Source organism: Tiliqua scincoides, chromosome 4 (assembly GCF_035046505.1).
Source record: "Tiliqua scincoides isolate rTilSci1 chromosome 4, rTilSci1.hap2, whole genome shotgun sequence".
Taxonomy (NCBI): Eukaryota; Metazoa; Chordata; class Lepidosauria; order Squamata; family Scincidae; genus Tiliqua; species Tiliqua scincoides.
In genome coordinates, this window is record NC_089824.1 from 107,970,438 (window position 1) to 107,991,544 (window position 21,107).

A 21,107-nucleotide genomic window follows, 5' to 3' on the forward strand; every position below is an offset into this window, starting at 1 on the left:
GAGCCAAGGGGCTGGCTGGACAGAGTTGTCATGTGTCTGCCTGTCTACACTTGCTGTGCAGAACTTCCTCTCACCTGTACAGCAGGCACAGACAGGCAGTCACATGACAACCCAGCCTGAAAGACAACCAGCCAATGAGAGACCCACTCTTGACTAGAGCATCTTCACCAAGGCACTTCTGGATCTCAGTACGTTGGTTCAAGAACTAAAACCATGTATACAGTTTATTACCAGTTTGTACAAAATTTTGAAGCAAACCCAGAGATGAACAGTACCAACAAACGACAATAAAACCAACTGCTGAAATTTTTTTTACTGTGCTTTTTAATAGTACTCTTTTCCTACTGATTTTGACTAGCTCATTCTGAAATGCAGCACATACTGCGATGTGGCATCACTGCAAAAGGGGAAGGCTGTCCTCGGGAGGAATCTCTTCTCCAATTGCTTTAGAACAGGCAACAAAACAACCACTCCTCATGGTTTCTCGCTTTCGGCACTTGGGATACACATTTTCTGGGTATATCTTAAAAGGAACAAATGCATCATTTGTTATAAATCTAACTGCAAGATTCTTTGGAAAAAAAATGCCCTCAGGCTGCAATCCTAAGCACCCTTTCCTGGCGGTAAGCCCCACTGAACACAATGAAACTTACTTCTGACCAGCATACATAGGATAGTGCTGTAAGGCAGTGAGTATACAATCTACTTTCTGATTTTCTCCTAGTGCAGTAGTGTTCAAACTTGGGCGTCATGACGCCCCACCTGGAGGGTCCTGGTCCCTTTCCCCTTAAAGGGGCAGGGGTAGCCAGGAGGCAGGAAGGAGGCAGCGGTGTGATCCCCAGGATTGCGCTGCTCAGGGGCACTGCAGGGGCTTAGTGCACTTGCCCAAGCCCCCTGCAGCCCCCTGGAGGTGCGGGAAGCCCTGCTCAACTTTCGGCAGACCCCCCCGGGTCAGGGAAGGTGACAGCGGAGTGATCGTGCCCTGCTCTGCAAAGTGGGAAGCGGTGTGCTATTGCCCCACTCTCACTTTCCCTGACCAGAGGAGCCCTACAGGTGGTCGCGCCTGGCTCCCTGCAGCCAGGGATGGCTGCTGCAGGGACTGGAGGGTGCATCCCAGTCCCTGCAGCCCGCTCAAAAGGGTAACTGGGGTGATCACGCACCGCTTCCGGTTTAGCAGAAATCTGCTGTCACCTTCCCTGACCCAGAGAGCCCTGCTGAAGGTTGCGCAGGGCTCCCTGCACCCCCGGGGGGCTGCAGGGGGCTTGGGCAAATGCACCAAGCCCCTGCAGCCCCCCTGACCAGCGTGATCCTGGGGATCGTACCGCTGCCTCCCCCCTGCCCCCACAAAGACTTACTGCGGGATTCAAACTCCCTGCGAGTTTGAAAACCGCAGTCCTAGTGTATAGCACACACACACACACAGGTTTCTCTACATGACTTAGGAACCTGTATTAGCATGATACTTACGCTCGCAGTCTCATGACAGCTCTACCGCATTTAATGCAAAGGATGAACTGGGAGAGAGAGTCAAAACAAAGCGTGTGAATGGGGAGAGACAGTGGGAAGGTTTGGGTGCTGTGAGAGGATGAACTGCTGTGCTGATATTTGCAGTGTAACTTTCTCTGCTTGAGTGATGGAGCAGGAGGGTGATGAGCCACAGAAGGAGTAATGAAATAGTAACAGACAAGAAACTTTCTAAAAGGCCACAAAAGATGTGAGCATTTCGGTAAAAGTGGTAGTTGCCATAAATGTCACAGGTGCCACCTAGCTGGTGCTTATAAACCACTTTACACATGGCACTTGCACTGGAAATTGATGTGCTCTGTGGAGGAGGAATCCCATTTTCACAGTCCCCAAGTGTTGCACTAGTCCCATAACAGAAGTGCTACAAAGCATGTATCCCTGCCAATGCAGCAGTATAAAACAACCATCTAGAGCACTATTTCTGTGTGTTCTACTGTGGGTTGTGAACCTTTGGTGGGTAGCAGGCCTGCCACGACTGGAAGCTGCTTCCAGGTTGTGCTGACCCACGGCCTGCATCATTGACATGTTGTACCGTGTCACACCCCAGAATGCCTTTCAGAAGCTTCCTGCAAGGCATTCTAGGATGAGATGCAGTGTGACGCAGACAATGATGTAGGTCGCTAATGCAACCTGAAAGTGGATTCTGGTCTGCATCCCATATTGTCTCTCAGCTTCCTGGTCATTGCAGGCCCAGGACCTACTGTGGATGCTGGAGCGGATCATGAAGGTAGGAAGTTTTCAGGATTGTGGCATGCATAGAGGATGGTTTTTGGTTTAACACTCTGCACCAATTTCCCACTGAAAATCACCCTCAGAAGGAGGTTTTTGCCCCACAGGTGCTACGGCAGCCAATTGCATCTGCAGGGGTAAATAGGTGCTGCAGGGAGATTTCTAGTGAAAAAATGATATGAGAGCAAAAGCCCCCAGCAAAGGCTGTCGATACCAATCTTTTTGTCTCACAATTTCTACTGATCCCCTGTGACCATTAGTCTGGAGTGGTTAAACCACCCAGACTTAGGGCACAATCTTAATCAATTTTCCAGCATCAACCTAAGAGCAATGCAGCACTGAGGTAAGAGAACAAACATTCCCTTACCTTGAGGAGGCCTCTGTGCCTGCCCCCCCAACTGCAGGATGCAGCACATATCCCATTGGCACAGCTATATTAGAGTTAGAAAGTTGGTTAGGATTTGGGCCATAATCTTTTATTTGTTCATGTTTTGCATAGTAATGCAACACCTACTACTGGTGTCTCTTTGCCTTTGGCCTCACTTCATATAAAAAATCTGTAAATTCTTTCTTTTTCTACTCAGGGTATTATACAGGATATCCCACATTATTCATAGGGGAGTCATGCTCCTGTTGCCTAAGGAGGATGTTCTGCACATGGCCTTGCCAGCCCTCAGAAGGCCTTTTACGGTCCTAAAACTTCTGGTTTTTTTGAAAAATGGGAAGTGAACTTCTAAGGCCTCCCAGAGTCCTTAGAAGGCCTTCTGAGGGCTGGGGAGGCCACGCATGGCCTACCTGGCCCTCAGCATCTGGAGGCTACTGGAGCACAGCTCTGGTTGCCTCTGGAGGGTCGATGTGGATCCAAACCACGGGTTCAGGGATCCATGGAAAATGAAATCCACTGGACCCAAATCCACGGTGGGCCCACTATATACGTACCCACTTAACCGATCGCTTCATGCATTTGTCAGAGTGGACTCTGGACCACAACAATTTATTCTGAAATAAAATTGATAAAAGATATCACAAGACTTTTTTTGCTTTTGCTTCTTAGGGCTACCTGTTAAAACCACTTCCTTGTACTTTTTCTCTAGGTGAAAATATTTTTGCACGCAAGAGCTCTCCTTGGTTCTTAAATTAGCAGTATTGCTGCTGATGCTTTAGTTGTATTTTATCATTTTACGTGACATTCGTGTTTTAATAGGTTTTCTGTTAACCCATTTTTGCCCGGCCCACAGGTGTACACATTTGGTCCCTGTTGCGTATATGCAATGATGGGCAGAAATGGCTTATTAAAGAGGAAGAGCCTTGCTGGAACAGACCAAAGGCCAATCTAGTGCAGCAACCACAGGGGCTGGTCAACCAAATGTCTCTGGGAAGCCCACAAGCAGGAAACAAAGGCATACCCCTCTGCTGGCATTGCTCCTCCGCAGCTGATATTCAGAGGCACACAGTTATTTGTATCCAAGGATCTATCTGAATCCACATGCAGGCCTGGTGAAATCTTTGACTTCCTGAGTGACCCATGCATGCCTTGTCACAAACTGGGAGTCAAACTGCTGTTGAGGTCTCTAATAAACATGGATAGACTTGTCCTCCTTGAGTTAACAATTTTCAATAGTATCCCACATACAGCATGTTACAACAGAGAGGTAACTAACTTTTGAAGCTATCTAAGCCAGTGGCCCAAACCACATCTTGTGGCAGTGAAGTCTGGAGCTTAATTACGCCTTGTGGAATAAAGTACTTCCCGTTTGATCTAAACTCACACGAGAGGTCGAACAGTTGCTCTCATACCAAGAGCATCAGCTCCAGCAAGTCTCTGGAGGGCCAGAGGCTCATTGGAGACGGGGGGTTCTCCGTGGGCCGAATTGGGAGTCCCTGAGGGCTGCGAATGGCCCCCGGGCAATGGTTTGGGCACCCCTGCTCTAGACACAACTGAAGTGCAGCTTGTTTGTTTGCAGCAGGTTTGTTTCTTCTTGTAGATACTTACTGGATGAAGTTTTATTGAAACATTCTGGAAACACCAATCCTGACAGTAAAGAACATACCAATTCTAACAGCTGTCCCTCCACATGCTCTCTTACCATAACTGCTACCTCCTGCTACCTTCTTTATCAGTCAATTATGGTTACTATCTGAATGAAGACCAACAAGTTAGAGGTACATTCATGTTCAGTCATAACTACTTGGCTTTGGTGGTGGTTACACATGAAAGAACTGCTGTTTTAAAAATTATGTTGAATACTGATCTTGTGTACTTCTTAACTGAACATTATGATAATCCACTGTAACTTACCTGTGTCAGTGAAATTACTTGATCCAACATTTTTATTCTGTGTTTTAACAAAAGTGAAATAATTTTCCTGATTTTCAACTTTAAACTGCCTGTATTTACATGATGGTTAGGTAGTCCACTTCTGTGTCATTAAAATTCTCTCTTAAACCTCAGCTTTCAAGTTTTTGTTCCGAAGCTCTGTCTTGATCCTTAGATGCTGGTCTTCAAACTGGAGATAGGAATATTTTTAACCACCTTTCCTAATTAGGGCACCCATTTTGAAATAATCTAATCTAACAAAAATTTGTTTTGATCAAGTGATCGAGTTCCATTTCTCCATCATTTGGTTTCCACACCCCTAAGGGGTATGGATACCCCTGGTTAAGAATCCCTGCTTTAGTTTATGGGACTCCTATGAACCTCAAAAGCGTAGCTCTAGTATATTATTTGCATATACCATTTAATTACAGCCCCAATCTAAAGGGAAATCCTGTTTCCCATGATCATTTGATAGGGATGAGATTAGGATGCTCAAATGCAGCATCTGATTTTCCTTATTTGATAGACAAGTCCAACTGTTGAGCCTTATCATATGTGTTCCGAGTTCTCAACAGTTACAGAAGGTCTGTCAGAAAGCAAGCTTGGGAACAAGAGCAAGAGGATGACGAAGATGACTTATGACTTTGTTTAAAGCAGGCAGGACTTCCTTTATCATTAGCTGAAGATAAGAATAGCCAGCATTTTGATGTGGTCACTCACCAACATTTTAACATTTTTCCTCAATAGCATGTGGAGAGGGGGAACAAAGCACTGAATCTTGCCAATCTTGCATTTGTAGCACCCCCACATGTAATTAATTAATTGTTACCCCCACCCTCCAATCAGATCATGTTGCACATTTAAGCACATGTCTAGTTTGACCTCTACCTACAATTGATGTCCAGTCTAATAACTTCAGGGCCCTTTAACAAAATCATCATTACAAATATAACCTGAGAGTGATTGCTTAGAGCAGGGGTGCTCAATAGGTGGATCGCGATCTAACGGTAGATCGTGAGGCAAAATGAGTAGATCGCGGAGTGCCGACCTCCCCCCCTTCAGGTGCCTCTGGGAGGAAAAGCCGGGAGTAAGGTCCATTGTACTCAATGGGGCTTACTCCCAGGTAAGTGTGGCTGGGATTGCAGCCTCACAGCCTAATCCTAGGCATGTCTACTCAGGAGTAAGTCCTGTTATACTCAGTGGGGCTCAAGGTACACCAACATACATTGTACACATAAATGTTATATGTTATGATGGCGCGAACATTGTAAAAAAAACTCTGGTAGATCTCCGGGCCTTGCTAGGTTTCAAAGTAGCTCTCGAGCCAAAAAAGTGTGAGCACCCCTGGCTTAGAGCCACCGCAGTGAACTCTACTAACCAAAAGTGCCTATAGCTTGAAGGCTGGATCCTGTACACCCCAACAAAAGGCACTCCAAATTACATACAAATTATGTTACCATACATTTGACTGTTTGGTATATGGGACTACACTTTGCTTCAGGATTCAGATCTTCAACACAAAGTCGAACACAAAGCTGCATGATGGACAAAAGTTTTGAAAATCCAGCTCTGGGGCAAATTATACACATTTACAGAATCTCTATCCAAAGTGATATCTAAAAATATAAAGGACAACCACTTGTACTCCATTGCAACCTCTGGGGTGCCAGCTGACTTTTTAAGAGGTAGTCAGGAATATTTCTCTAGAGCTTGAAGGGCCAGGCAAATAAACAGTGTTTCCCATATGCTCTCTGACTGGACACTAACAACTCTGTTTTCTGCTGAAAGGTATCTTCCATGTCCTGACCTTTTATGCTTCATTGAGGCAGACAGGATTTGCTCTAAGATCATGTCCTGTACAGTACACTGTACAGCACAAATGGAAATGCACTGAGCATTTGTGGGGGGTAGACAACAGAGAGGCTGCATACCCATCACACCTCATGCCCCTTCCATACCCCAGTCTAGAATAACTTGGCTTAAACAGGTACAATATTTCAACAATAGACCAAATTTGCTTATTTTTAATTGTACTTTATCAGTCACTTTTTTCAAGCAGAACTGCTCAGCAGTGGTGCATACAGCAGTAGATCTCTTTAAATAATTTGAACAGAAGACATTTGATTACAGAACAGTTTGCAAAGGAAACATGTAAACACTCAAAATACAGGCAAAATACAGTAAAACAGACAGTGTTATACTATCTTTCTTAGGCCATTCAGATGGAGGCTAATCAAGAGCAAAGTGGATACCAGATCAGATGTATGGCTCACAAGTGCAAAATTATACAGTGGTCTACTTCAGACAGAGCCAGTGTAGTTGCATACAGTATGAAGACCTTCAAGTTTTAGTGCATTTATAGCTTCTTGCTGAAAATGTACTAGAGAAACATCTGGTCCCCTAGGTAGTAGAGGAGCAGCTCTACAGTGTATCACCGCAACATACAACAGCAAGTTCTGATACCAAGCATAGGGTAGTGGGAGAACCCTTGGGAGAGAAGATAGGTTAGAGGGTACCTGAATGAGCCAAGCCAACACATCAGAATAGATACAGTTCACAAAAGCAGGAGTCAAAAAGATTTCAAAAGCTACAGCTATTAGCTGTTGTTTTTTGTGGAGGATCTCATGTTTTGCCACAGGGGCCCAGTTAAAAGCTAGCATGATCTGTATTGTACCCACCATGACTGCACGAAACAAATGTGGAATTTTTGTGCGCAATTTTCCTCTGCATCTCAAATTTCAGTTTAAAATAGTGAAGTTTTCAGAGCTTTCGCCGTCACAGCACTTAGGTCTGAAATTACATGCTGGCCAGTACATGTGTCTCAGAGGTTAGGCTTCGCTCCCCCCCCCCCCAAATTCCACTGCTCTCTGTTAGCTAAAGTTATGTTTGTATGCCTTAAGCAAGCACCAGATTAGGTCAACATGGGGTTTTCTTTTATCCAATGAGCCACCATGTGAAAAAGTCTGGCCCTGTGTTGGTCCAATGAAAGAGTGAGTGCAATTGTGAGGAAGTGTGTGTATTTGGCAATACTGTTCTGTTCCCATTGCTGGGTGTCTTCTCTTGCTACCTGGCATTTGCCCATTATGCTTGAGACTATACTTAAGTGCAGACACAAGAGCTCCTGTACCCCAGCTTCTCATTACTAAGCATTTGCCAACATATAACTGCATCACCCCACAAAGCCACAATTATTTGGTCCTCTCTCTAATTTATATTGGCTTGAGACAGGTTGTATCCATACCTATATCCATTGCACATGCACCCGTTTATACACGCAAAATAAAGAAATGACTCCAAGGTATCATATATGAACACCATCTTCCTAGAAGCATTCACTAAAGAAGAAGAAGATCTTCCTAGAAGCATCAATTTGCCCAAGAGCAATAAGTTCAACCAAAAGGATTAGGCTGCAATCCAATACACATATACCCGGAAGTAAATTCCAATAAACTAAATAGAACTTACTTCTGAGTAGACATGCACAGGATTATACTCTAGGAACATTTCCAATCCCTGGATGGCAAAAGCACTCCCAGCTTTTGGAAAGTACTGTACCTACTATGCTAAAATGTGTCTATCATGTTTGCTGAAGGCCAAACTGCATGTTACAAATAATATATGAGTTTGGCCTCTTTTTTTTTTAACTTGTGAGGAGACACAGAAGCGCTCTGAAAGTGTGGGAAGGGGTTAATTCTTAGCCTGCCATGGTTCTGATCATGGTTCTCCAGCGGCTGCACTGGCTATCCATTCGTTTCCAGGCCCAATTCAAGGTGCTGGTTTTGACCTTTGAAGCCCTATACTGCTCTGGGCCAGGGTATCTTAGAGATCGCCTACTCCCATACAATCCGGCTCATCCTCTTAGGTCATCAGAGAAGGCCTTTTTGCAAGTGCCACCGCCTAGGGAGGTACGTGGGGTGGCGTCAAGAAATAGGGCCTTCTCAGTAGTGGCACCAACGCTATGGAACTCCCTTTCCCTTGACTTAAGAATGGCTCCCTCTCTTGAGACTTTTCGGCGAGGCCTAAAGACCCTTCTGTTTAAACAAGCCTTCTGAGTTCTCGGTCTTTTTAAACATCTTTTTAACATCTTTTAATATTTTTTACAGGCCTGATTCTTATGATTTGCTGCTGCTCTATGCTCTTTTTTACCTAACTATTTTTTATCTGACTGCTGTTTTTATGATATCTGTTAATATGTTTTTATTTGTTTTAAACTATGTTTTTAATCTGTTTTAACCTGTTGGAAGCCACCTTGAGTCTCTTCGGGGAGAAAGGCGGGGTAAAAATAGTTATTATTATTATCATTATCATGCATTTCATGCCTCCCCCAAAATGGTCACCGAAAGCCACCTGATTTTTTCTCTTTAAAAAAAACACACACAAAACTGTAAATAGCACCAGGATGTGGGAATGAATGGTCAGAACCATGATGGGAGTTAAGAGCTAAAGCCTCCCTATTCCCCTGCTGTGGTTCCAGGGTATTTCATAACCCACCTGCATGAGCTACAAGAAAAACCAAGAAAGGCCCAACTCATGCATTGCTTGTAGCATTTAGTTTGACCCTTAGCCACGGCCAGAGTAAATGGAGACTATCGTCAGAGTCAGTTGGTCTATGTAGAGATAACAACTGCATCAAAAGTTACATCTGGTAAGGTGAGTTATAATGACGATGTCTCAGGTAGACATGAATTGTGCTGGTGAAGCTCACCAAGCCTTGGCCCAGATAGGAGCTTTAGATGCTTGCCTTAAAGAAAAAATAAGCATCCCAATGTTTTTTTAGACTCCCTCCATCTCAGTCCTGTGCAGAGACTGTAAGGCTGCACTATAAGTCAAACATCCATCCCCATGCAAGATCCCTTTGGCCCCAGATGTCCTGGGGATGTTACTTGCAGTCTCTTCATGGCCCTTCCTTCTTTCTAGTTGTACTAGTCAAATAAACACAGTTCAAAAGGAAAGGTTGATGGAAACACATAAGCACACATACAGTTTAGAGACCCAGTTTAGAGACTGGGATAGGCTTGGAAATGAATTGAACTATTCCAGTTTTGGAAAAAGCAGCTTGGTTATTTTTCCCCAAGTCAGTCCAACCTGAGCTGGGAAGAGGGCAGCTTCCCCATCTCTATAAAGAAAGAATTTAGATGCCAAGAAGAAACCAGCACAACAGAGAAGATAAACCAAACTGTCCTCCTCTGGTAAAGGAGTTTCTAACTGTACCTATTAAAAATAAATAAAAAAGACAATGCTTGCTCCCCAATTAGCGTGTTTAGGATTGCATCTTAAAGATGCCTAATCTTGCTTTTGTGAAGTGTTTCAAAACATCAGTTACAAGTGGAGACTGCAGACAAAAGAAGCAGCCCTGCTTCTGAATTCCACTTAAGAAAAAGAGGGCAGTGTTTAAGATGAACACACAGATGTTTAGATATTGAAACTTTGGGGAGGATTCTACCTTCCATTCTACTTAGCCAGGCTAGGAAGACAGGAAATGGCAACACATAGCTGAAACCAGGTAAAACTTAGGAAGTGGGAAGACAAGAGTGCAAAAATCCTCCACACAAGACTAAAGAGTTTTACTTCTGCATCCACAGTCAGAATGCCACTTACTCAATGTCTACATCAAGCTGTAAGGCATTCAGCTTGAAACTGTGGCACACAATGATGATGGGTGTGTGAACACATTCCTCCACTTCATTTTCATACCAAAAATCCCTGCCCCACCCTTTGAAATCACTATCTGCTCCTGAGGAAACTTTAGCATCACATATAGCTTGGCCCTAAGTCAGTGCAGGCTCACCCTATCCTCACTCCTGCTTACCATACTACTAACAGGTTAAAAATCAAGGTAGGAAGCAAAATTCAGCAACAACCCATTCAGTTTAAGCCTCAGAGAACCTCAGTGATTTGTGTAGGCTGCCACCACCACCATGCTTATATATGAACTTCTAAACTGTGAGTTATGAGCAGAAGAGAGGCTTATAAGGAAAAATGAAAAATCTCTTTCTAGCTCACAGGCCTGTTCTCTGCTACTCTTATGACACCTTCAGCTAGACAGATACTCAAAAAATAAGGCCCTTCTCTTATGGAGCATTTTAGAGAAACTCTGGTTATTTTCTACAAGCCCACGTGTAGCTGAAAACCCAACTCTAGTCTTGTTCCCACAGGGGCTCTGTGCATTACAAGGAATGACTTGAAGTGACAAGTGCTATCAATTCTTTCACTGGTTACTGTCCAAACTCAGCCTCCTCAGCCACTTTCTCTGTTTAGAAAAGTGCATTTGGGTAAATCCACCTGAAGACAGGTCCCTCGCTTTTAGGAAAGCAATGATGTCCTTGAGACAGTAACATTTTCTAAGGAGATGTTACCATTACAGCTATTGATGAGACTGAGAATTTCTGCAGAAGTTCAGTTTCAAGACTACTCTGTGAAGCCTGGAAAGCTTGCTGGGATGTTTGGTCTTGGCCCTTGATACCATGCTTCTCTGCCAGGGGCTTGTGACATGAGAAGCGTTAGTAATTCTTCACTGAATCTTTAAGAAAGCAGCATCCTTCCACACTATTGTTAAGCGTCTAACCATCAACACTGTTTGGAGACCAGATCTCTTTTCCATTGCCCTTTTTTGTTTTTAATCTCAGACAACTGTTTCACAGTATTTTTGGTTACCACAGAAATCAGTTAACCAAGGAAAAGGGGAAGGCAGATTTCAAGTGCAGCAAAATAAAAACATCTGGGCTTTTTCAGCAAGTCACAAAACGGGAAAAAGGTAGGTGACACACATAGATTCCCATTCCTGAAAAAAGACATCACCACCACTACGTAGGCAAAGTCAGGTAGCTTTGGGTATGCTCATCTGTTGAAGACTAAAGCACAGTTTGGTAAAGGTAGCCCCGCTTATAGGCACTCAGTGGGTAAAATGTTGCCACAACAAACTTGCCATCGAATCTCTTTCCAGTCAGTGCTCGTTGGGCAGCTTTGGAATCGCCTGCATTTGCATATTCAACGAAGACCTGAAAAGAGACAGGAGGAATGTTGATCTCCTTTGGTCTACCAACAACACTGCATTTGGATTCAAGGATGGGAAGCTAAAGTTCGAGTTTAGGTACCAGATGGAAATGTGCCAGACAGGCAGATGAAGAAAGCCCCTGGAGCTGACTCACCATGTCACAGCTGGGCACCCTGCCCTCAAAATGGGATACAAGATACAAAATGGGTAAAAAGTAATCAAGAGCAGATTTTTCAACAAAAGTTTTATCACTGCTTCCTTCAACAGCACGTACTTAAGGGCTGCCCCACACAAACAGCTAGCCAGGCTCAGCTACCTGAGGGCCCAATCTTATCCAACTTTCTAGCGCTGGTGCAGTCACAATGCAGCCCCAGGGTAAGGGAACAAATATTCCCATACCTTGAGGAGGCCTCTGTGATTGTCCCCCGGCACCACAGGATGCAGCACATGTCCCACTGACACGGCTGCACCAGCACTGGAAAGTTGGATAGGACTGGGCCCTGAATCAGTAAGGAAAGTGAGGCTGCAGTGCTCAGGTGGCCTATTTGACACCTCCAAGGATTCTGTCCATCTTTTCAGGTACATACCTGGCCTCTGCCCGGATTTTCCTTTGGAACAAAGAGGGAAACAACCCGTCCGTATTTGCAACATTCTTCTTTTATGTCATCCACTGTATCTGTGGAATCAGAAGGACAACTGAAGGCAAAAACCAGAGGCTACTTAGTGTAATGGACAGAGTATTCGGTTTGAACAGAGGAATCCCATTTGTAAAATACCTACTCCACCGATAAGCTCATTGGGTCGCCTTGAGCAAGTCATTATATTTCAACTCAAAACTATCACAAGGAACTTTTCTAAGACTAAACTACTAATATAAGCTCAAAGAAGGAAGGATGAGAATACAAATGTAATTAATAAACATGTAACATTTTACCACACATGATGTACTCCATATGATTACACATACCTTTTAATATTGTATTGTATTTTCCTTCAGTACATGCTTCTTTTCAAATGTAGTGCAGCAAAATAAACTGCTTCTAGGCATTATAAAAAGTGAGTACAGAAGTACACAGCTAGGACCATGCACTTGCCAATATAACTGTCAGAGCTGAACCTGGGAGGGATCTTAAAGGGTAAGGCCTTAGCTCCCAATACCAACTGAACAGTCTGTACATGCCTCCAACTTTCCCAAGTTTGAATGGGAAGTTAATTCATTCGAGCTTCCTTGGTTTTTCCTTCTAAGTTAGCTTTTCAGTGTTTCTAAGAAGCAGTGACAGAATTTCCCGTACCAGAGTGCCCTCCAGAGGCCCAAGAAAGATAATGCAGCTCAGGTCCTTTTCTTAACCTCCAGTTTTCCAGCATGGCTGCTCATTCTTCCAAGCAGCCTCCTGCTCTACCACACCTCTTACATATAACCCTTTGTATGACACAAAAATCAGAAGTTTCTCCTCTACAGGACCTGTAAAAGAAAAGAGGCTGCACCTCCCTAGTTGATCAGCTTTCTCAGTGCATGTCTGCTGGAGATGAGTGGAGGTATTCGAAGGGGGCAACAGCTCTGCAATTAAGACTTGCCAAATGGAAACATTTGGGCCCCAGTCATATCAGATTGCCTCTTGTCATAGATAAGAGCAGCAGTGCTCAAACCCCACTGTAAGTTCTTGTGGGGGAGGGGAGAAGGCAGTGATGCGATCGCCAGAATCGCATCACTTTTGAGGGGCGCAGGGACTTGCTTTGAGTTACCAGAGACTGCAGCAGGCTTCCAAGGGTGTGGGGAGCCCCATGCAAGCCTCCGCAGGGCTCCCCAACATATGGAGACACTCAAAATAACAATCATGACCACTAAGGGGGCAGAGGCCAGGGCTCTCAGACTGGAGTGTTGCGACACCCCAGTCTGAGAACTATGGAATAAGGGTAAGAAATATAGGGCAATTTCTATTTTTTAAATCATTCTTATTTGGGCTCAAAAAGATCCATGTAGGGCAGATTTCTACTGACGCTAATGAAACTCAGAGCCTTGTATGAATCTGGTTTGTTTGTTTGTTTTAATGTTTGTGAGCTCTACAAGGCATCTGGGCTTGCTGCAAAGCGACCTAAGAAGATCTGGCTGTCCAGTGCCTGGTGATCACTCAGCATTGCTCCTACTCAAGCTTATACCAGCAATTTTCAACTTTTTCATTTCACAGCACACTGACAAGGCACTAAAAGTATCAAGACACACCATCAGTTTTTTGACAACCGACAAGGCACACCACACTGCTGTGGTGGACTCACAACTCCCAATAGCCCTATTAATAAATGATCCTCCCCCCAAACTCTTGCAGCACACCTACGGATCATTTGCAGCACACCAATGTGCCATGGCACATTGACTGAAAATAACTGGCTAGCACAGTAGGCCGGGTTGAAGTAGGAGATAGGCATTCTGGGTCTGGTGCCCCTGTCACCCTTCTAGCCCCTCCAGGTTTATACTGAGTTGGGCTGACTACAGAAGAATCAAGGGCCTTCATCTAATTCTACCCAAAAGAGGCCGCTCTTCTTCTCCAGACTAAATTACTGGAAACATTGCTAATTTGTCATGTGATAGTGCTTTAAATATTCCTGCATGGGGGTTATATATCTCAGCCCACTTATCCAAAATATATATGCATGTGCTCTAACATCCATCTCCCTTACTTTGAATCAGATGAATTTTCCTCTCTTGCATCTGCCCTCTGAAACTGACTTCTCTTGGTAAATCCCTTGGTGCTGCTGCTTTTACATCTTAAATCACCTTCCCTTTCAGCATCTTCTCCAGTACATTTTAGAAAAAGAACAAAACGAAAAAGGAGGGTGTACTGACCTTCAAATTCTTCTTCACTTTGAAGAGAAGCGTCACTCAAAATATTTAGTAACCTTAGAACAGGAGTTGGAAGCATCACCAGATCCTCAATATGGGGAGCTGTTGAAACAGCGTAGTTGTCAGTATATCAAAAAGAAACTTGCAGTGGGCAGATGGAATTGCCAGAACCTATCCAATCCCATCTTTTGGGTGTTAAAAGTTCTGTGTTTCTTTACCATGCTTCATTGCATGCCAAGCACTGTAACTCTCAACTAGAGAGATCCTTCCATATTTTGTTTAGATGAGATGTTCAGGGGGTGCTGGACCAACCTTTGATTTAAGCTTAATAAAACTGTACACACTGGAGATACGGGGATGGGAAAGTGGTGCAAATGCACTTCCCAGGAATCCAGAAAGTGGCTAGGGTCACGTAAGTCTTCCCTAAGGGCAAAGATTTGTTTGTACGTTGATGGTTGTCAGTCACTTCCAACTGATAGAAAGAGGGGATCCAAATATTGAAAACAAAACAAATTAATGAAGCAAGGTTAATTTAATAAACATTACTCATGCCATTAACCAACCCCCCCCCCCCCCACAACAAGCTGTGATACAACCTACCAAAAGGAATGCTGAAGAAGGGACTGCACAAGGCTTTTGTAGCAGTAGCTCTTTTCTCTTGGTCATTATGAAGCATGCTGGAAAGCAAAAGCATTATTAAGTCTATAGAATATTTTAAAAAAAAAATACAACGACCACTCTGACTTTGCTGGGTCAGACAACAATTTGCTAGAGGCCACAAAACAAAATCTGGATGCTCCATTCCGTTCTGCCAGAATCAAAGTTGTTCAGTAATATAGAGGTAGGCTCTTTGACTAACTTAGATTAAAAGCATTAATGGATCTTCTGGGCTATAACTCTGTCTTTTTTTCCCAATGTTAAGGTTATTCAATTTGAGTGTTCTATTTGTGGGAGCAGGGATGAGAAGAGTGATTAAACATTTCTGCCTCATTCTTGATGGCTGCAGTATAGTAGCTAATTAGCTGCAAATTAGGACTTCCTTGGCTCCAGGTAAGCCAGTTTCTGTCAGCCCCCCAGCTGCTATACAAAGTTAATACTACCTTACAGGGCTGTTGTAAGGACTACATCAGGGGTCTCCAAACCCCGGCCCAGGGGCCAGATGTGGTCTGTGGTCAGCCTTTATCTGGCCCACGGCCTGCCTCTGGTCCCCCAAGAGCCTCTGGCCCACTTGACCAAACACGACTGACAAGTTGTGCTCTAGTTATGTCTGGAGAGTGTTCTGAGGGTCAGGGAGGCTGTGTGCAGTCTTCCCCAGCCCTCAGAACACCCTCCAAAGGCATCACTTTCTGGTTTTCCCAAAAAACCGGAAGTAACTTTCTGTGCCCTTTTGAGGCCTTAGAAGACCTGCTGAGGGTCAGGGAGGCCTCCCCATCCCTCAGAACATGCTCTGGGTGTTTCATGTGATGTGCTGGTTCTGAGGTGTTTACTTCTATATATTTAAGTAAACTGCTTGGGAGGTTAGGGAATTGGGTTCCATCTGAATGTGTGCTTTATTTCTGTGGTGTGTGTTGGTGCTTGGAGAAATCCTGGAAATTTGAGCCCATTTATTTATTCATTCATCCAAGTTCCATCTGTAATGCATTTATTTAAATTTTATATTTAAATTTTTCTTCCTAGTCCTCAACATTTGCCAGAAATTTGATGTGGCCCTCTGGCTGAAAAGTTTGGAGACCCCTGGACTACATCATGTCATGTGCTTCATGCATGCAGAAAGTGCTATACAAATAATAAATATTTTTAATCCACTAGATCTTGAGAAACTGGATATTTTAAATATATTTTTTATTATTAAAAATACTGAAAATTTTTTAATTCACTAGATCTTGAAGAACTTGCTTATTCTAGATGAAGTCACAAATTCACAACTAGAGAGGACTCATAGGTACTCAGGCAATGGTATTGGGTAGGAATCTTTTTTAGGGCCCAATCTAGAATTGGCCCTAGCACTGGTCTGAGCTGCAGCGACAGTGCTAGGTGTCACAAATGTGCCATAAAGCATGTTCACAGCACCTGGGGAGGTGGGGCCACCAGGGCTGGGCTAGCGCCAGTCAGCACTGGACCTCAGCACCACATGGATGGATGGCTGGCGCGCCTCCATCATTAATAATAATAATATACAGTATTTATATACCGCCTTTCTTGGTCTTTATTCAAGACTTTATTCAAGGCGGTTTACACAGGCAGGCTTATTAAATCCACGCAGGGAATTTTACAAATTGAAAGAAGGTTCTCTCTTTCAAGAACCACCACATTCAAGCTGTTACACTCCGATCTGGTTTAACATTCTGGCCTCCATCCTCCCACGCTCCGAGCAGATGGAACAGCTCAGCTGCAGCTTGCCAGCTGCTTCAAGGTCGCACGGTGCCGGTGGCCTCGAACTGGCGACCTTGTGGATGTTAATCTTCAGGCAAATGGAGGCTCTACCCTCTAGACCAGACCTCCTGCCCAGTAAGTAATTGGCCAGCAGTAAGACTTCACAGGGTGGGGGAGAGGCAGGGAGTGGGTGGAACGGAGTGCAGAAAGGGCAGGAGGGTGGAAGGAAGAGAGAACTAGGCCTGGGGGGGGGGGAGAAGGTGGCAGCTGCTGCTGCCAAATCCTAACCTCCCTCCCAACCTGGGCAGCCCAACATGGGACTTCTTGGGTCTATGCCCACTCTAAAGTGGACACAGAACCAGGGAAACCCATTGGTGCCAAAACTGCATTACCTGGGATAAGGCAGTAAACTCCCGGTGCTAGCCCTGCGTCCAGAGGATCCAGTGGTAGCCATTTCAGCACTTATGGAGCCCTAGTTGCCGCTGGGCTTAGGACTAGGCTGCCCATCAGTTATATTGGATGCCCAGATAATTGATATCCAAACAGTACATCTTCCTGGAAGGATAGGGATCTTGCTAACTACTGTAATACACTATGGTTCTCAATCTTGGGGTTGGATGACCCCATACATAATTGCCTCATTGGGTACAGCCCGAGTCTACTATAAACCTCTCAGGAATACTGAGCCACATGCCTATCAGATAAGTGCTCCCTTCATCACAGATACTTTGAGATTCATGTATGCATTCAGCCTGGCTCTGTAAGCCCCAAACATGTTCCTCTCAGGCGAGTACCAGCAACCCTGATATAGATTGGTAGCTGGGATGCAGGGCAGGGAAACAGCAGGAAGAGACCCTGCATCTGCCTGGTTTCAGAAAAAAGTTAACGTACCTTCACCAGCATTGACCGTCCAACTTCTGTGCTTCCCCCAGCCCTGTTCCCAGATCCGCTCTTTTACAGGGCATGTAGCAGCATCACCTTATGACATCAGCATTCCTCCACCACTCTAGGTTCAGCAGCATTTACATCCTGACAGTTCCAGAATAATGCTGTCATATCCTTCTTGCTGCAGTACCTGACACATACTCTAAATAAGGCAGATCCTGGACTATCCAAAATAGTTGGATTGTGAGAGCAGTTGCCTGTGCCTACCTCTTATCTGTGTTCAGAGAGCATATGACACCAGTTACATGGTCACATGAGTTGTCATTGTGCTTCTGGATGCTGGTGTTAGCCCATACCAGGCACCTTGAAGAAGGATTTGATTAATGGTTCTCCTGCAGTGGTTCCGACTTTTTTTCAATTGCATACCCCTTGGCAGCCCATTGCATGAATTGTACCCCTCATATGAGCTAAATGTTTGTAATTAATATTAATAATATAAACCCTCATCTCCTCTATATATTTCAGTGGTATTCAAAGTGGGGCATCACGACGCCCCAGCCTGAGGGCCCTGGCCCTTTAGGGGCAGGGGTAACGTAGCGACACGATCCCCAGGACCGCATCACTCAGGGGGCCTGCAGGGACTGGGGTGCACTCACCAGTCCCTGCAGCAGTCTTCCCAGGGTGTGGGGAGCCCTGCGCGAACATCTGCAGGGCTCCCCATGTCTTCAAAAGTGAAAGTGGAGCAACTGCGCTCCGCTTCCAAAAAACTGGAAGTGTAGTGCAATTGCTCCACTTTCACTTTTGGAAGCCTGGGGAGCCCTGCAGACGCTCATGCAGGGCTCCCCACACCCGAGGAAGGATGCTGCAGGGACTGGTGAGCGCACCCCAGTCCCTGCAGTCCCCCTAAGTGACGTGATCCTGGGGATTGCACTGCTGCCTTCCCCCCTTCCCCCACCCCTTAAGGGTATAGTGTTTACAAAAAGGTTGTGAAGACCAGAATAAAAATGTACCTTATGATCTTTTACTATATTTTTTAACAATCAGAGACTGTACAGTTCTTAGGTAACGATTACTGGTAGGTTATTTTTCAGGATCTGGCCTTGGGCAAAATCAGACAAAATTATAGCTAGGTACCCCCACTAAGTTTAAAACACCCCCCTGACCTATCTGAGGGTCACAGAACATGCCTTGCCCTCAACTTATCTGCGAGATCGACTTATAGGCGAGTGTCTGCAGTGACTTGTGTGGGGAAGAGTTTGGCCATTCTTCTGTAAATTTAAATTGTAGTGCAAATTGCAAAATGGCTGGCTCACAAGTTAAGAATGGAACAACAGTGGTTAAAAAAGCAATCCAGTTCTGAGCATGCACCAATAGTGGCAGCTGGCTTTGTATGATGAATGTTGGCCAAGGAGCCATAAAAGCAGCCTATCTACTCAAAGTGTTTCACAATTAATTGTCAGAAAGTTACAAATATTTAAGGGTGCAAGTACTCATCCCACAATAAAATAAGGGCATTGCAAGCAGGTATAATTTGAATTATAATGCATTATCTGTGATCCTCATCCATGTCCCTATAAAGTATGCTTTCACCATAAGCAAAATCAAGGCCTTCTCCTCCCACAGTGTATCCAATTCCTCATAGATATGCTCTGCTGATATGATGAAGATTTAGGAATGTTGTACCAATGTGCATATGCTTTAAACAACGTTTCTTTTATGGCTGAATTGCTTGACAGGGCCAATACAACTTTTCTGTTTTTGTCTCATGAGATTTTATCCTCCCGAATCCCTACAGCACAGCACCAAGTCTAAGTATATCTCCACATCAACTGCCAAGTAATGGGGCTTTGATCTCAATTCACTTTTCTTGGCTAGAGCTGAGAAGGACACAACTGAGTTACTCCTTGAAGCAGGAGGACAGAATGTGCTGTTCTCTGGTTGGCTATCTTGCACATGCTGGATTCTACCAGGCCTGTGGGACTTCACCAAGCTAGAGGATGAAGATCAGAGAAGCAGGCAAAAAAAAAAAATCTATCCCAGACTTCTCTGGAAACACAACATGGAAATGAAAGGACTAGCCTATTTAGCATGCTGCTACAAAATATCCTATACGCCTCTAGAAAACTGTCAGGGAAGGCCAATTCCACACCCTCAACAGGTAGCACATTCCATTGCTGAACTACTTTTACAGCACTGGGCTGGAGGTGCTCAGAGAGCACAAGTTCAGGCACTCTTTTCCTTTCAAAGTAACAGGGACAGCAGCGTACCTTTTGAGGAGGTCTCTGAGGTGATAGGCCGGGATGGCTGAATTCACCACACTCTTACTGGCAAAAATGTGATCAATAATGGCAGAATTATTTGCCTGGAAAGAAGAAAAATAAAAAAGAATTTCAGAAGAAATTGTGTATTTATACTTAGTGATCATACTGAACAAGGGATTCACAATGTTGTAGCAAAGGTAACTACTGCTGCTAACTCCCAAAACCCTGAATTCAGAATACTGTTCAACAGTACATACTCCTTTGTATATGCAGCATCAAAGCAAAGTACATTAATGCAACTCATGTACTGTACTTTGCAGCATTCCTAAAATAAGCTGCTCTTGCTGCCTCTGTTCTTCTCAGACCCCTGTACCATGATGAGAACCTTCAGTTCTCATCATTGCCAATCACTCTGATAGAGTCAAAGCACACAGAAATATACTCTAGGCCAGTGTTTCTCAAACTATGGGTCAGGACCCACTAGGTGGATCATGAACCAATTTTAGGTGTGTCCCCATTCATTTCAACGTTTTATATTTAATATATTAGATATGTATTAATATATGGTATGTGACTGCATTTGGGGAAATGTTACAGATCTGTACTTTTAACAAGCTACTATGTATATTCTTTTAACAATGATAGTAAATGGGGCTTACTCCTGGGTAAGTGTGGGCAGGATTACAGCCTAGGATTGTTAAAAATTTTCCTGTTTGATGATGTCGCTTCCGGTCATGACCACTTCCAGTGGGACCTGGCAAATTCTCATTATAAAAGTGGGTCCTGGTGCTAAATGTGTGAGAACCATTGCTCTAGGCTATTTCAGTGGGGAAAACAAATATGAAACTCCTCACTGAATAGGTTTACTTTCAGGTTTACATCAGCTGCTTAAGCATCAGGTGTTCTGTGGGCACCTTAGTTCACTCTACCTACTATAATTAAGCTTAGATATTATTAAGTGAAATAACTGCATGTTCTTCTCTGCCTTCATTCCTGCTCCTCCTCCATGTCCCTTGCAGGTATCTAAATTGTAAGCCCTGTGGGGCAGGGACTCATCCTCTCATTCTATATCAGGGGTGCCCAAACCCCGGTCCTGGGGCCACATGTGGCGCTCAAGGCCTCTCAATGCGGCCCTCAGGGAACCCCCAGTCTCCAATGAACCTCTGGCCCTCCGGAGATTTGTTG

At 44.4% G+C, this 21,107-nt stretch overlaps 1 protein-coding gene across 2 annotated transcripts in view; it reads right to left on the reverse strand.

The window, feature by feature from the left end:
• Window positions 1–21,107, reverse strand: part of UHMK1 (U2AF homology motif kinase 1) — a 33,881-nt gene that overhangs the window by 3,982 nt on the left and 8,792 nt on the right. The window contains exons 4-8 of one of the 2 annotated variants that reach the window (XM_066623647.1): window positions 19,929–20,023; window positions 15,004–15,080; window positions 14,407–14,505; window positions 12,152–12,240; window positions 11,496–11,568 (exon numbers count right to left, since the gene is read on the reverse strand). In XM_066623647.1, the coding sequence (XP_066479744.1) occupies window positions 11,496–11,568; window positions 12,152–12,240; window positions 14,407–14,505; window positions 15,004–15,080; window positions 19,929–20,023 (433 nt within the window). Of the gene's footprint in view, window positions 1–6,565; window positions 11,569–12,151; window positions 12,241–14,406; window positions 14,506–15,003; window positions 15,081–19,928; window positions 20,024–21,107 lie in introns of those variants that run through there. The other variant, XM_066623646.1, reaches the window with a different exon arrangement.